We start from the raw sequence: 16,885 nt of genomic DNA, 5'->3' as shown, positions 1-16,885 counted from the left end.
ACACAAACGTTAAGTGTCCTTCTGTGGGTGGTTGACATGTATCGGTGGGCTCAGCCTCTGGGCGTATCCAGTATTCTTAGGTCTCTCTATTGTGCGTTGTGTTGTTCACTTACAGCAGACGATTGTGAATAATTCATCCCCTGAAGTAGATTAAAACAGAAATCAGTAAAACTCGCCTCACTTTGCCCCATGTCAGACGGGCTTCCTGGATCTCTCTGGGGCCAGTGCCTTAGGACCAGGTTATAGGTCAGACGGCACCTCTGAGCTGTTACAGTTAGATCCTTGTGGCTGGAGCCAAGTCCTACCTAAGGACAGCTTTTATCAAGTCAGATAACGGGTTGGGACACTCTAGGACTGGGCTAGGGCTTTGATGACCCTTCTATCAAATATTTACTATTAGAGAAAAATATTGAGGGAAAGTGGACAGGGACTCAGATAGCAGGGACAACGTGAAAGAGTCCATCTGGGCATCTCTGAGCACTCGGGGAGAAGTGGGTGTCTCCCTGCCTCCATTAGCAGAAACCTGCCAGCACGACCAGTGATTCCCAGATGTCTTCTACCGAAATTCCTTCACCCCTTTCTGGTTTTCTTCTTTCCTTAGAAATGAAAAATCGTAAGGTATTAACACATTAATTATTATTTTAGTTTTCTTATTATCATTTGGGTTCGGTAAGAAAGGTACTATATACGGAAATGGCGCCGTGAGAAGCGCGACCGACAGCTCTCCCCTAAATCACAACAAATTTATCAACTAGAAACAGAAAAATTTATCCTCGGAGCATTCCGGAGTTCCACACAAACTGAAAGCAAAAGGACTGTTATCACTTGAATCTGAGAGACGAGGGTGTGGAGGAAGCTACCGCAGCGACGCTCATTCAAGCCGCCAGGGAGTGTGCCTGCGGTGAGTCAGCCCATATACTTGGGAACCACAAACCGCCGCGAGCGGCCGACCGCGAGCCCCCGCGAACCCCCCGCGAACCGCCACCGCGAGCTGCCACGAGCCCCCGCGAACCGCCACCGCGAGCGGCGAGCCGCCGTGCGCGCGCCCGGTCCGGTTGAGCACCACTGACGTTCCCAGCGGCCCGCACACTGCGAGTGGGGGTCGCCGGCCACCAGTGCCCGGAGCGCCCCATTCGCGCGCGTGCCTTGGGCATTCCACGCGCCCAGGGCGCCCTACTGGCCCGCACACCCAGGGGGCTCCATTATCCTGCGCCTGGTGCGGTCCAGCCAACAGCGGCGGGGCGAGCGGGAGAGGCTTGGGAGATTCTCTCCGTGGGCGGGGCACCTCGCCCAGCCATTCAAGCTAACAATCAAGCGTTGGGGGAGGGGCGCGCACAGGCAGCCTAAAATACCTTCGGAAACACAGCTGCGACCCAATCACTGAAATTAGCTTAACCCATAAAATCTGCGCACCCTCGGTTCTAATTGATAAGATCTCTCTCAGTTTAGCGATCCAAGACAAGAGGCGTGATATTTTTTAGTGCCTCTCGCTAAAGGGGCGGGGGCAACTTCTGATTGATAGAGCCTCCATATTCAGGGATAAACGCTAACAAGAAGGACTTGGCAGATAATAAGGTCTATACTACACTAGTCATAAGCAGAGACTAGTGCCTCTTCTTCCCTGCAAAAACAGGCTACAAAGTGTGGAAAGCCTGGGTTGAGAGGTCCAACTAAATGATAGGCGCTGAACAGTCACCTTGACAACAATTGACTCCCACCCCCGCCTGATTACACTGGAGGCCCTGACTCTCAGAGCCTTTCCCAAAGCCTTGCACTGAGTGGGGATAGAGTGGGGATTTCCCAGCTCTTTGAGCCTCTTACTCCCCAGGCAGAAGCAGTTGCAGCCTTATAGCTGGATCACCAGGCTGCTAATTCAGAAAGGGGGGACTAGGAGAGAGAATCCAGGAAAGCAAACTCTCTCATCGTTGGACCCTGCAAACGCCAACAAGCCTTTACTTCCAGCAAGACTAAAGCCAATTATATGACATTGCCATAGAATCCCATCAACTGCAAATCCCTACCTAAGAGTGACACAGGGGCAGAGCCTGGGGTACAGAGTCACCGACTAGGAAGAGGGAGAGAAAAGAAAAAGGAAGAAGTTAACCTCTCAAAATCAAGAAAAACCCACAGACTTTACAACTTGATCCATTAATTTTTTTTTTGTTGTTGTTGTTGTTGTTTGTTTCTTCTATCTTTTTGCCTTTATTTCCTCCACCTCGGTCCTTCTATTCTCTGCCCATCTTATGCTTCCCCTTTCTTGAACTACACTACCCATGAGTGTTGCATTTTATTTTTCTTCTTCATCCTCACCCTCCTTTAAGGTTATACTCCAAAACACTTAACTCTCACTCTCTCCTCTTTTGTTTTTTTTTTTTGTCTTGCTTTATTTTGTTTTTTTCTCCTCCTATTTTATTTCTTCCTTCGTTTTTCTCTTTTTCTTATTTTTTCCTTTCTATTCGTTTTTTCTTTTCTCATTTTACTTTCCTCCCATATAATCCTCAATCACGAACAAATTAGTTAATTTGGGACTCAAGGCTTTTTTTTGGCTTTATTTCTCTTTTTTGCTTTTGTTTTTATTTTTTTTTTCTCTTGTTTGTTTATTTTTGTGGCATTTTGGGTCCTCCCAACCCAAGGTCTCCATTGTATTTAGTCTTCGCTCAACTTAATACAACAGATTTTTACTTATTAATTTTATTTTTTCTTCTTTATTATTCTTTTTTGGTCCTTTTTTCTGATTCCCTCTTATCCCTCTCATTATATCTCTTAGTTGACCATCACTTACAAGCAAATCATCTTATGCTTGTCTAAGATTTTCTTCTTTTTTTTTTTTTTTTTTTTTTTGCATTTAGTAGGTCCCTACTCCCTTTTTTTGCCCCTTGAACTCTTCACCCCAAATCAGGCCCTCCATTATAGGCATGATATTTCCCTGAGGAGGGGAGAGGAGGGAAAGAGAAGAGAGAAAAAAAGGGGGAAATAATAAATTATTACTGTTTTTTTTTTGTGGGGTGTTTACCCTTTTTTTTTTTTTTTTCTTTTTACTCTTTATTAACTCTAATTAGTGCTATCAATAAGACCACCCTCAGATGCCGATAAGAAAGAGGAAATCGAATATTATGGATACAAAAGAAAGAGAGGTAACACAAATAGATGTGGAAAAAATCTATGGAGAAAAGACTTAACATATTGGAAGCCTTGGAGCTAAATGACAGAGAATTTAAAATAGAAGTCTTAAAAATACTCAGAGATATACAAGAAAACACAGAAAGGCAATATAGGGAGATCAGAAAACAGCTCAATGAACACAAAGAATATATTACCAAGGAAATTGAAACTATAAAAACAAATCAAACAGAAATGAAAAACTCAATTCACGAGCTGAAAAACGAGGTAACAAGCTTAGCTAACAGAACAGCCCAGATTGAAGATAGGATTAGTGAAATAGAAGACAAACAACTTGAGGCACAACAGAGAGAAGAAGAAAGAGACTCAAAAATAATAAAAAATGAGAAAGCTCTACAAGAATTGTCTGACTCCATCAGAAAGAATAACATAAGAATAAGAGGTATATCAGAGGGAGAAGAGAAAGAAAATGGAATGGAGAATATACTCAAACAAATAATAGACGAGAACTTCCCAAGCCTGTGGAAGGAACTAAAGCCTCAAATTCAAGAAGCAAACAGAACACCAAGTTTTCTTAACCCCAACAAACCCACTCCAAGGCACATCATAATAAAGATGACACAAACCAATGACAAAGAAAAAATTCTCAAGGCAGCCAGGGAAAAGAAGAGTACAACATATAAAGGAAGGCCTATTAGATTATCATCAGATTTCTCAGCAGAAACTCTACAAGCTAGAAGAGAGTGGACCCCAATATTTAAAGCCCTGAAAGAGAGGAACTTTCAGCCAAGAATACTATACCCATCAAAGCTATCCTTCAAGTATGAAGGAGATATAAAAACATTCACAAATACAGAAAAGATGAGAGAATTTATCAACAGAAAGCCCCCACTCCAGGAAATACTAAGGGGGGTTTTCCAACCAGATTCAAAGAACAAAAGAAAACAACACCACAAGTAACAGCTCCACCAAGAACACAATAAAACCAAACTTAAACTGTGACAACAAAGGAAAAAAAGGGGGGAGAGGATGGAGATTAACAGTAGCAAAGGATGATGAAGTGCAGAAATACTTATAAGATAGGGTACTACAATGAATATGGTAGGTACCCTTTTCATTACTTAATGGTAACCACCCTTAAAAAAACCACCACAAAAACACTTGACTTAAAAAAGGTAGCAACAGAGGAAAGAAGTACGGAACACAAACAAACAAAAACAAATGATAGAAAAACAAAAGAGAAGAATCAAACTAGATACAAAACTAACAGAAAGCAATTTATAAAATGGCAGTAGGGAACCCACAAGTGTCAATAATTACACTAAATGTAAATGGATTAAACTTACCAATAAAAAGACACAGAGTAGCAGAATGGATTAAAAAAGAAAATCCAACTATATGCTGCCTACAAGAAACACATCTGAGCAACAAGGATAAAAACAAATTCAAAGTGAAAGGCTGGAAAACAATACTCCAAGCAAACAACACCCAAAAAAAAGCAGGCGTAGCAATACTCATATCTAATAATGCTGACTACAAGACAGAAAAAGTACTCAGAGACAAAAATGGTCATTTCATAATGATTAAGGGGAAGTTGAATCAAGAAGACATAACAATCCTTAATATATATGCACCAAACCAAGGAGCACCAAAATATATAAGACAGCTACTTATTGACCTTAAAACAAAAACTAACAAAAATACAATCATACTTGGAGACCTCAATACACCGCTGATGGCTCTAGATCGGTCATCCAAACAGAGAATCAATAAAGATATAGTGGCCTTAAACGAAATACTAGAACACCTGGATATGATAGACATCTACAGGACACTTCATCCCAAAGCGACAGAGTATACATTTTTCTCTAGTGTACATGGAACATTCTCAAGAATTGACCATATGTTGGGCCACAAAGACAATATCAGCAAATTTAGAAAAATTGAAATTGTACCAAGCATATTTTCTGATCATAAAGCCTTGAAACTAGAATTCAACTGCAAAAAAGAGGGGGAAAAACCCACAAAAATCTGGAAACTAAACAACATACTTCTAAAAAATGAATGGGTCAAAGAAGAAATAAGTGCAGAAATCAAAAGATTTATACAGACAAATGAAAATGAAAATATGACATATCAGAATCTCTGGGATGCAGCAAAAGCGTAATAAGAGGAAAGTTCATATCACTTCAGGCCTATATGAACAAACAAGAGAGAGCCGAAGTAAACCACTTAACTTCACACCTTAAGGAACTAGAAAAAGAAGAACAAAGACAACCCAAAACCAGCCGAAGAAAGGAGATAATAAAAATCAGAGCAGAAATAAATGAAATAGAGAACAGAAAAACTATAGAAAAAATCAATAAAACAAGGAGCTGGTTCTTTGAGAAGATCAACAAAATTGACAAACCCTTGGCAAGACTCACCAAGGAAAAAAGACACAGGACTCAAATAAATAAAATCCAAAATGAAAGAGGAGAGATCACCACAGACATCATAGAAATACAAAGAATTATTGTAGAATACAATGAAAAATTATATGCCACCAAATACAACAATCTAGAAGAAATGGATAAATTCCTAGAACAATACAACCTTCCTAGACTGAGTCATGAAGAAGCAGAAAGCTTAAACAGACCAATCAGCAGGGAGGAAATAGAAAAAACTATTAAAAATCTCCCCAAAAATAAAAGTCCAGGCCCAGACGGTTATACTAGTGAATTCTATCAAACATTCAAAGAAGACTTGGTTCCTATTCTACTCAAAGTCTTCCAAAAAATTGAAGAAGAAGCAATACTTCCAAACACATTTTATGAGGCCAACATAACCCTCATACCAAAACCTGGCAAGGATGGCACAAAGAAAGAAAACTACAGACCAATATCTCTAATGAATACAGATGCTAAAATACTAAACAAAATACTGGCAAACCGAATACAACAACATATTAAAAAAATAATACATCATGATCAAGTGGGATTCATCCCAGAATCTCAAGGATGGTTCAACATACGCAAAACGGTTAACGTAATACACCATATCAACAAAACAAAGAACAAAAACCACATGATCTTATCTATAGATGCAGAAAAGGCTTTTGATAAAATACAACACAATTTTATGTTTAAGACTCTCAACAAAATGGGTATAGAAGGAAAATATCTCAACATGATAAAGGCCATATATGATAAACCATCAGCCAACATCCTATTAAACGGCATAAAACTGAGGACTTTCTACCTTAAATCAGGAACAAGACAGGGTTGTCCACTCTCTCCACTCTTATTCAACGTGGTGCTAGAAGTTCTGGCCAGAGCAATCAGACAAGACAAAGAAATAAAAGGCATCCATATCGGAAAAGAAGAAGTAAAGCTATCACTTTTTGCTGATGATATGTTCCTATACATCGAAAACCCGAAGGACTCCACAAAAAGATTATTAGAAACAATAAACCAATACAGTAAGGTCGCAGGATACAAAATTAACATACAAAAGTCCATAGCCTTTCTATATGCCAACAATGAAATATTAGAAAACGAACTCCAAAAAATAATCCCCTTCATGATTGCAACAAAAAAAATAAAATACCTAGGAATAAACATAACAAAGAACGTAAAGGACCTATATAATGAAAATTACAAAGCATTGTTAAGGGAAATCGAAAAAGATACAATGAGATGGAAAAATATTCCTTGTTCTTGGATAGGAAGAATAAATATAATCAAAATGGCCATATTACCCAAAGCAATATACAAATTTAATGCAATTCCCATCAAAATCCCTATGAGATTTTTTAAAGAAATGGAACAAAAAATCATCAGATTTATATGGAACTATAAAAAACCCCGAATAGCCAAAACAATCCTAAGGAAAAAGAATGAAGCTGGGGGCATTACAATACCTGACTTTAAACTATATTATAGCGCCACGATAATCAAAACAGCATGGTATTGGCAAAAAAATAGACACTCAGACCAATGGAACAGAATAGAAAGCCCAGAAATAAAACCACATATATATGGTCAAATAATCTTTGATAAAGGGGCCAACAACACACAATGGAGAAAAGAAAGCCTCTTCAACAAATGGTGTTGGGAAAACTGGAAAGCCACATGCAAAAGAATGAAACTCGACTACAGCCTGTCCCCGTGTACTAAAATTAATTCAAAATGGATCAAAGACCTAAATATAAGACCTGAAACAATAAAGTACATACTTTATACTAAAGAAGACATAGGTACTAAAATCATGGACCTGGGTTTTAAAGAACATTTTATGAACTTGACTCCAATGGCAAGAGAAGTGAAGGCAAAGATAAATGAATGGGACTACATCAGAATTAAAAGTTTTTGCTCAGCAAGAGAAACTGATATCAAAATAAACAGACAGCCAACTATATGGGAACTGATATTTTCAAACGACAGCTCAGATAAGGGCCTAATATCCAAAATTTACAAAGAACTCATAAAACTCAACAACAAACAAACAAACAATCCAATAAAAAAATGGGAAGAGGACATGAACAGACACTTCTCCCAGGAAGAGATACAAATGGCCAACAGATATATGAAAAGATGCTCAGCTTCATTAGTTATTAGAGAAATGCAAATCAAAACTACAATGAGATACCACCTCACTCCTGTTAGATTAGCTATTATCAACAAGACGGGTAATAGCAAATGTTGGAGAGGCTGTGGAGAAAAAGGAACCCTCATTCACTGTTGGTGGGACTGTAAAGTAGTACAACCATTATGGAGGAAAGTATGGTGGTTCCTCAAAAAACTGCAAATAGAACTACCTTATGACCCAGCAATCCCTCTACTGGGTATATACCCCAAAACCTCAGAAACATTGATACGTGAAGACACATGTAGCCCCATGTTCATTGCAGCACTGTTCACAGTGGCCAAGACATGGAAACAACCAAAAAGCCCTTCAATAGAAGACTGGATAAAGAAGATGTGGCACATATACACTATGGAATACTACTCAGCCATAAGAAATGATGACATCAGATCATTTACAGCAAAATGGTGGGATCTTGATAACATTATAAGGAGTGAAATAAGCAAATCAGAAAAAAACAAGAACTACATGATTCCATACATTGGTGGAACATAAAAATGAGACTAAGAGACATGGACAAGAGTGTGGTGGTTACCAAGGGTGAGGGGGGAGGGAGGACATGGGAGGGAGGGAGGGAGAGAGTTAGGGGGAGGGGGAGGGGCACAGAGAACTAGATAGAGGGTGACGGAGGACAATCTGACTTTGGGCGAGGGGTTTGCAACATAATTTGATGACAAAATAACCTAGACATGTTTTCTTTGAATATATGTACCCTGATTTATTAATGTCATCCCATTACCATTAATAAAAATTTATTTAAAAAAAAAAAAAAAAGAAAAAAAAAAGAAAAAAAAAAGAAAGGTACTATATTTCCCTTTATCATGCTGTGAAAATTTTTGTCTTAGTCATGATATGGAGTGCATACTGAAATAGAGTCGTGTCGTTTGAATCACGGACGCGTCAACTGCATGCTTCCTGTTCATGACTATGGAGAGGATCTTTGCCTGTATTTTCCGTCTTGAAAGGCAACTTTTCAGAACATGGCTCAGCTGCGAGTCCACAGGCTGCTCTGCCTCCAGCATTTCCTGATGGCATCAACGTCTACCTGGCCGCCTAACGGCAACCTTAACCCGTCCTGACAGTCCTTTCTTTATCCTCTGCACCCAGTCAGTTCAAGTCCGGTGGATTCTACTTGCTTATCTCCCAAAACCACCCTTTCCTCTGTGTCTTCATCAACACCAGGCTTTTCCAGACCCCTCATTTTCTCGTGGCTGACTGGCCTTCTCCAGTTTTAGGCTCATGCACGCCTCTCAGCGGCAGCACAGGTAACGGTATTGCTGGTTCCCAACATTTTCTTGAGCAAAGCCCCCCCCCCCCCCCCCCCCCGCCTCCGTCCCTTAAAGTTAAAAAGATGAAACAAAACAAAAAACAACAAACCACGGGCCATCCCATGAGACGAACTGTTCTTTGGGCTCTTGAGGGTTAAGAGAAACACAGGCTATTTCCATTTCTTGAGTTTCCCAGAATATTAAAAAAAAAAAAAAAAAAAAGCAAAGACATGCCAAAATAGCTTATAAAAATTGTGGTGTGTTTTAACTGTTCACATTTAACAAATTAATAATTTTAACACGAGAGGAGTATGCAGTGTGACTGTCTTTCACTAGATAATTGGAGGACTTATTAAGATCCAGTTCCTAGTGCTTTATAGATGGTACTGTTTGGATATGGAGAACACCTTTATATTATGTGATGAGCATCCATGTGACATCTTGGAAGGTATTTGGTGACCCACAAAGACCTGAGAATGTAAAAGGAAGGTATTTATATGTCTCACATGAAGAAATTAGGAGATGGGGTGGGGTGGGGGGTGGACCAGGGACGCTGTTCAGCTGTGCTGTCAGGGACCCAGGCTTCCCCACCTTGTCACTTTTCTATATGCAAGATGTCTGTTTTTTTCACATGTCCATTCGGGACCCTTAATAGAGAGATAGTTTAGGTCACACGAGCCTTCTGATTCACTGAGAAAATGGTAAAGAAGCTATTATGTGCTTTACATGAGTTCGCAGCTTATTCATTACGTCTGTGTAAGACTTGGTTATTTCGTCCGCAGACAGAGTGGGGCTGTGGACCCCTCAGATGCCCTGCTGGTCCTTGTGGGGTGTGCTCCTCTGCAGTGTGCCAGTTTCCGTTCTGAAGCACAGACAGGGTGGCGTCAGCCCAACCTTGCTTAGAATTCTTTAGTGCTTTTTTTTTTTTTTTTGCCTACAGAAGACATTCTAAAATAATTATCATTTTACTCAAGGCACTTTACAGTTGGCCCAACCCACCGTTGGCCCCGTCTCTGGTCACTGCCCCCTCTCTCTCTGCTCTGCTTTAATGAAGGAGCTGCTTTGCTGGGCTTCTGAGCTTTGCCCAGTGGTGTTTGCACGGGCTGTCGGCTGTCTTTTCCCGACCTGCTAAGGAACTGTTCCTGCTTCAGACCCATGGCAGATGTCGTGTTGTGTGCGTAGTGTTCCCCGGGGGCCCGGAGGTGGTGCAGGCGGGACCTGCCCTGCCTCCTGACGCTCTTGATTTGCTCCTTAGTGATGGTGTATTGCCCGTTTATTGTGATTGCTTCAGAGTCGACTAGTTCCCAAAGCAAACATTCTCATTTATCTTCCTATTTCTAGAGCCCGGAATGGAACCCGGCATGCGAGGGAATTACTATGTCTGTACTGAATGATTAATAAAAGATCAAAAGGAAATGGGCAGGGAGTTTACTGTAAGGTCTCCACTTAGTAGAACCAGACCTTCATGAATAGGACCAGATTTTATTCAGATAGATTTCTAGGACTTTTATAAAGCTGTCTTGCATTTCAGGAGTTGGAGGGGTCTATTTCCTGTCACTAATGTGCTTTACTTTTTCTCGTGATTGATACTAAAACCATGTGGATGTGGGACACCCCAGGGGGGTCATTCATGACCATGGTGACTGTAAGAGTTGTTTGCTGACTTAGGGGTGTCCTCAGTGAAAGGTCATGGGTCTTAGTGAGGTGGTCCCCTTTCTGTGTGAAGGTCTTTCTTTATTTTTTGAAGTGAGAAGCAGGATGGCAGAGACAGAGTCCTGCATGCACCCGACCAGGATCCACCTGGCATGTCCACCAGGGGGTGATGCTCTGCCCATCTGGGGCATTGCTCCATTGTAACTGGAGCCATTCTAGTGCCTGAGGTGGAGGCCATGGAGCCAACCTCAGTGCCTGAGCCAACTTTGCTCCAATGGAGCCTTGGCTATGGGAAGGGAAGAGAGAGATAGAGAGAAAGGAGAGGGGGAAGGGTTGAGAAGCAGATGGGCGCATCGCCTGTGTGCCCTGGCTGGGAATTGAACTTGGAACTTTTACATGTCGGGCTGACGCTGTACCACTGAGCCAGCCGGCAGGGCCATGAAGTCCTTTTGATCTTTCTTTTTTTTTTTTTGTATTTTTCTGAAGCTGGAAACGGGGAGAGACAGTCAGACAGACTCCCGCATGCACCCGACCGGGATCCACCCGGCACGCCCACCAGAGGCAACGCTCTACCCACCAGGGGGCAATGCTCTGCCCCTCTGGGGCGTCGCTCTGTTGCGACCAGAGCCACTCTAGCGCCTGGGGCAGAGGCCAAGGAGCCATCCCCAGCGTCCGGGCCATCTTTGCTCCAATGGAGCCTTGGCTGCGGGAGGGGAAGAGAGAGACAGAGAGGAAGGAGGGGGGTGGGGGTGGAAAAGCAAATGGGCGCTTCTCCTTATGTGCCCTGGCCGGGAATCGAACCCGGGTCCCCTGCACGCCAGGCCGACGCTCTACCGCTGAGCCAACCGGCCAGGGCCAAGTCCTTTTGATCTTATCAGCAGAGCTGTTCTTTAGGCACAACAAACCACGGCGATTTCTCCCGCTGTGAGCTGTAGGTGGCTGGTGAGGGTCTTGGGGAGGCATTCCCTGTCTGCAAGTCTGTTTGCCACCCACCTGCCACGTGCATGTCCATTAGCCGACACTGCTCCTTACCCCTCGGTGCACACTCTCTCGTGCCCCATAGAGCGTCAGGGTGTGACTTAGTAAAAGGCACGCCCTCTGCACGGAAGGGGGGGCGGACACAGCTCTCTAGTAGGGGCATGGCTTGGAGACCTGACAGTATTTTTGTGCAAGGATAAAGGCTTTTATTCCTTCCTCTGGGAAGAGTGACCAGCACTAGCCAGTGGTAATGGGGTAAGGGTTGTGGCCGTGCCCTCTGGCTCGACACTTAAAATAAAATTTGCTCATAGACCTCTTTTATGATAACTGTTTACTTATTTATTTTATTATTTATTTACTTGTATTTTTATAATAACTTCTAATTTAAGGACAGTTTTAAAACTTGGCGAAAATTTGCAAAAATGGTATGAAGAGTTCCCCTGGACCCCATACCCAGTTTCCCTTCTTATATTGACAGGGTACATTTGTCACAATTCCTGAACCAATGTCGATACATTATTTTATTCACTGAAGGACACAGTACATTTAAATTTCCCTAGCTTTTAAAAAAAAAATTTTTTTTTATTCATTTTAGAAAGGAGAGAGAGAGGGGAAGAGAGAGAGAGGAGAGAGAGAAGGGGGGAGGAGCAGGAAGCATCAACTCTCATATGTGCCTTGACCAGGCAAGCCCAGGGTTTCAAACCGGCGACCTCAGCATTTCCAGGTCGACGCTTTATCCACTGCGCCACCACAGGTCAGGCCTCCCTAGCTTTTTACATGATGTCGTTTCTAGATTGTGGGACCCCATCGTCGTCTTGGACTCCTCTAGGCTGTGGCAGTGTTTTTAGACTTTCCTTGTTTTTTTGGTAACTGTGATCATTTTGAGGAGTGCTGGTCAGGGGTCCGGCTGGGTGGATTATATGAGGCAGGGGGTTGGGGGGCTGCGGGCAGAGTCTTCACCGAGGTTCCTGCAGGAAGGGTCGGCAGGGCGGGGTCCGCAGGCGAAGGATCTGCCAGTTTGAATAATCACAGTGGCTCCGAAGCTCAGAGGCTGTCCCTGGTTGTCCGGTACCTGCCCTGGGGTGATCGGAGCAGGTGGAGAGTGGCCAGGAATGTGAACGTGCAGTAAGTGAGGAGTGGGAGGTGTGGGCTCTGAGATGGTTGGTTTGTATTTGTAAAGCACTTCCCCCGGAGGAAGACTCATCCTGAGAGTTGAGAGGAGGGAGGAGGTGGTTGATGAGAGAGGGAGGCAGGAGCCCAAAGCGAGGTGACTCAGGCGCGTTACTGGGTCTTCGGGAACAAGGCACGTTGGAGATGCGCATGTGTGGCTGATGTTAAAGCCTCCGGTTTACGGAAGCTAGAAACATGCTTAATACCCAGAGGTCATGTGATCTAGGGGAGGTAGAGAGAGGTAAAGAGACGTTTTCATCATATCACGTCAAAGGTTCATAGTAGCGATGTCAGTTATCACTGATGATGGTGACCTTGATTCCCTGGCTGATCAAGCCCTGTTTTGTGGCATCGTATCCATTTCCTGTCTGCCTTTACCATTCATCTTGTATGTTGGAAGCGTGTGTAGGTAGGCCATCAGGTGTAATTTTCCCTGGGTCTTGATCTTCCAGAAGAATGAACCTGTCTGCAGAGATTTCTACTTCTTAGAGGTGGAGCCCTCCCCGGGGTGGGTGTGTCCATAGAAAGAAGTCTTGACACCTGAGCCTTAGGCAAGCTGAGTTTCCTAAGACAGAGGAGACTCATGTCTGAACATCCGTGCTGTCCTCTAAAACAGCAGTCCGTTGTATGCTTTCCAGTTGCCGAATCAGTTTGTAAGTGAATACCTCTGGCTCTCAGGAGTTGGAGTTGGTCACCACAGACATGAGACAATGTATAATATCCATTACACTAAGTGTGAGTCACAATATTCAACATGTTGGCCTATTTTCTGTGTATAAATAAAAAAAGAAATTGCTTTTTACCCCCTAAGTGGCCTGACCTTTGGAGCCAGCCCTCTGATATTGGTGGCGAGCGTGAGAAACATGCAGAGTTCTCTGCTCTGCTTTTGCAAATCCTGAGCTGGGCAGGGCCGGACATGGAGTTGGTTGGTGATTCACCTGCACCCCCTTTCCCCCCTCACACTGCAGGGTCTAAGTCGCAGAGCTGCCTGTGGAACTCCCTCATCGACGGGCTCACGGGCAACGTCAGGGAGAAGCCACGGCCGACGATTGTGCACGACCCGCGGCCGCCGGAGGAAATCCTAGCGGACGAGCTGCCTCAGCTGGACAGCCCGGAGGCCTTGGTGAAGACGTCCTTCAGGTTGGGTGGAGCGCAGCTCCGTCTGCTTCCTTCCTTGTTTGCCGAGTTATTTCAGTCCCGGTGGACACATTGTCGGCGTGGCCAGAAGACCAACTTCCTCCCTCCCTCCCTTCCTTCCTTCCTTCCTTCCTTCCTTCCTTCCTCCCTTCCCTTCCCTTCCCTTCCCTTCCCTTCCCTTCCCTTCCCTTCCCTTCCCTTCCCTTCCCTTCCCTTCCCTTCCCTTCCCTCCCTCCATTCCTCCCTCCATCCCTTCCTTCTCTCTCTCCTTCCTTCCTTCCTTCCTTCCTTCCTTCCTTCCTTCCTTCCTTCCTTCCTCCCTCCCTCCCTCCCTCCCTCCCTCCCTCCCTCCCTCCCTCTCTCTCTCTCTTTCTTTCTTTCTTTCTTTCTTTCTTTCTTTCTCTCTTCCTCCCTCCCTCCCTCTCTCCCTCCCTCCCTCTTCTCCTCCCTCCCTCCCTCCCCCTCTCTCCATCCCTCCCTCCCCTTTCTCCCTCCCTCCCTCCCTCCCTCCCTTCTCCCCCTCCTCTCTCTTTTTTTCTTTCTTTCCACTGAGTAAAAAATTAGAATTGGGCGCAGGAGATTTGGAACTCTTGCTCGCTGGACTTCGGGCTGGATTTCCTGAATACAGTGGGGAACCAGCCAGTAGTTAACCTTGCTGCTGATATCTAATTGGTATTGGCATTTAAATGTTGTGGCCAAGGATTTGCCGACGCTGGCACTCTGAATCGGATTCATGAGTCCTTTGCTCCAAAGGAGGATGACGCCTGGAGATAAGTGGTCAGAGCCGAAGCATGTGGTGGGACTTAATTCAGCCCGGGGCGTTTAGAGTCTTTCTCTGGGGACGTTCCCTGTTGTAAGAGGTGGGAGAGCTGCTGCTCCTCCCCATTAAGGAAGCGAGGATCTTCCCGTGTGGTTTCCAGGGGCTGTTGACCACGCTCTTGTTCTGCCCTTCGCTGTGGGTCCTCCTGCAGAGGCCTCTGGTATTTTCTTTCTGGCTCGTAGTCCGGCTTCACTGTGACTCTGCCCCTGACCTTCTCACCATACCCAATAAACACCAGTCTGGCTGCGGATGAGGTGTATAGCCACGATTTCTTTTCTATTTTCCGAATGGATCTTTTCACACTTGCTTTGAAAGACACTGTCATCCTGATATCAGAAGTTAAGATTGAATGATTTTTTCCAGCCTGCCTTCCCCCCCTCCTTTCTCCCTGTGGCCCTAGTTTGACTTCTTTTCATCAGCTGTGCTGTCACGCTCCCCAGAAGGCGGGTAGAGCACACAGCGCTTGCTCCCCCCCCAACCCTCCAAACAGGGCAGACAGCCCTTGGAGTCAGTGAAATATGCCAGAAGAGGGCTCTCCGGTTCGCCTCCGGGCGATGCGCACCATCGCTCAGGAAAGGCCATTTCATGGTGTGAAGGTTCCTCGTGGAGGCTGAATTATAGATGAGTTCCGAAAAGGAGTGATGGATGAATAGGGCTTTGGGTTTCCTCATATCATGGGGCCGAGGCAGTGGCGGAACAAGAATTGCAAGGCAAATGCTTTTATTATCTCTAGGATGGGTTTGGTTACTTATGCCGTGAGGTTTTAAACAAAATAAAGCCCACTCACGTGGAGAGAAGTACAGTCTATGAGCCTGCGATTCTCTGTGAGGGGCTGTGGGGGGGGGGGTTGGCTTCCCCGGTCCTTGTCTTGGAGCGCCTGTGGTGGAGTCGACCCCTTCACGTACAGCCTTCTTGTAGCTACTCCTTCCTCCCCAGACCAGGCTTCGTCTTCTATTCATTTTAGAGAGGGAGAGAGAGAGAGAGAGAGAGAGAGAGAGAGAGAGAGAGAGAGAGAGAGAGAGGAGAGACAAAGAGAGAGAGAAGGGGGAGAGGAGCAGGAAGCATCAACTCCCATACGTGCCTTGACCAGGCAAGCCCAGGGTTTCGAACCGGCGACCTCAGCATTTCCAGGTCGATGCTTTTATCCACTGCACCACCACAGGTCAGGCCTCACCGTCTTCTTCAGTGAACAGCTAAAGCGTCACTCTCTTTGCAAACGACACCTTGTCTGCTAGCCCAACGCCATTACCATAAGCCCTCCTCTTTGCGTCCCCTCAGCGCTCTTTAATACGGAACGTGCATTGATAACCATGAACTTCATTTGCTCTGCTAGTTGTATGACGTGTCAGTGTCTAAAGGTTGCAGAAATAGATTCAGTCGTAAGTGTTTTAAGGTCAGGATTTTCATCTGGTTCCTTGTAACACTGGGTGCATTAGGACAAGCAGCGTGTATAAATATGCCGCCCCTTGGGCAACTGAAGCTAGATCTAACAGCCATTGGCTGTTCATTTATTAGGCTACTTACTACGACTCTATGCTGTTCTGAAATCATTCTTTCTTCCGGAGAAGATAGTTGATTTCAAAGGCAATGTCAGAGGGTGAATATTCTCTAATGCAGTCTTCCCCTAACTGTGGAAGTCACCTCAGGGGTGAGATTTGTGGTGTGTAAATGATTAGAAGCAAAGTACGAAGATGTGGGAAGAGTTTACTTCTCAAGAAATAAATTAGAGCAGGACCCAGGTTCCCTTTGTTGAAATGCCACCGTTTTCTGTACGCCTTTTGGAGGGCAAAGAAAGGAATGAGCTGTGGGCGAGTTTTCAGTAACGCCGATGGGACTACCTCACTCGGGTTCTCCTCCCATTTCACTCACGGTGGGAAAAACCCTGAGAGTGGATGATTCCCCATGTTAGCGACTCAGGGAAATCTAGAGAACGGTGCCTTGTAACTCTTCATTCGTAAACCTCAGAGGTGCATCAGGGATCAATGCTAAGACAGGTGAGGTGTTGGGTTCTTTTCTGACTCTGAGATTGAGAGCTTCTCAGCCACCACATTGTGTGTGTGTGTGTGTGTGTGTGTGTGTCTGTAGAACACATTTATACACACTCCCAAATACA

General features: G+C 44.4%; 1 protein-coding gene across 12 annotated transcripts in view; it reads left to right on the top strand.

The window, feature by feature from the left end:
* PDE1C (phosphodiesterase 1C) overlaps positions 1-16,885 on the top strand; it is a 458,978-nt gene that overhangs the window by 152,257 nt on the left and 289,836 nt on the right. For all 12 annotated transcript variants that reach the window (XR_010726522.1, XM_066238369.1, XM_066238368.1 and 9 more), the window contains one exon: positions 13,784-13,955. Coding sequence is in view for 11 of the 12 variants with exons in the window: in XM_066238369.1 (XP_066094466.1) it covers positions 13,784-13,955 (172 nt within the window). In the remaining variant the exon portion in view is untranslated. The remainder of the gene's footprint in view (positions 1-13,783; positions 13,956-16,885) is intronic.

The sequence above is a fragment of the Saccopteryx bilineata genome, chromosome 7 (assembly GCF_036850765.1).
Source record: "Saccopteryx bilineata isolate mSacBil1 chromosome 7, mSacBil1_pri_phased_curated, whole genome shotgun sequence".
Lineage (NCBI taxonomy): Eukaryota > Metazoa > Chordata > Mammalia > Chiroptera > Emballonuridae > Saccopteryx > Saccopteryx bilineata.
Note: the sequence above shows the minus strand (reverse complement) of the source record. Positions and strands in the feature narration are given on the sequence as shown.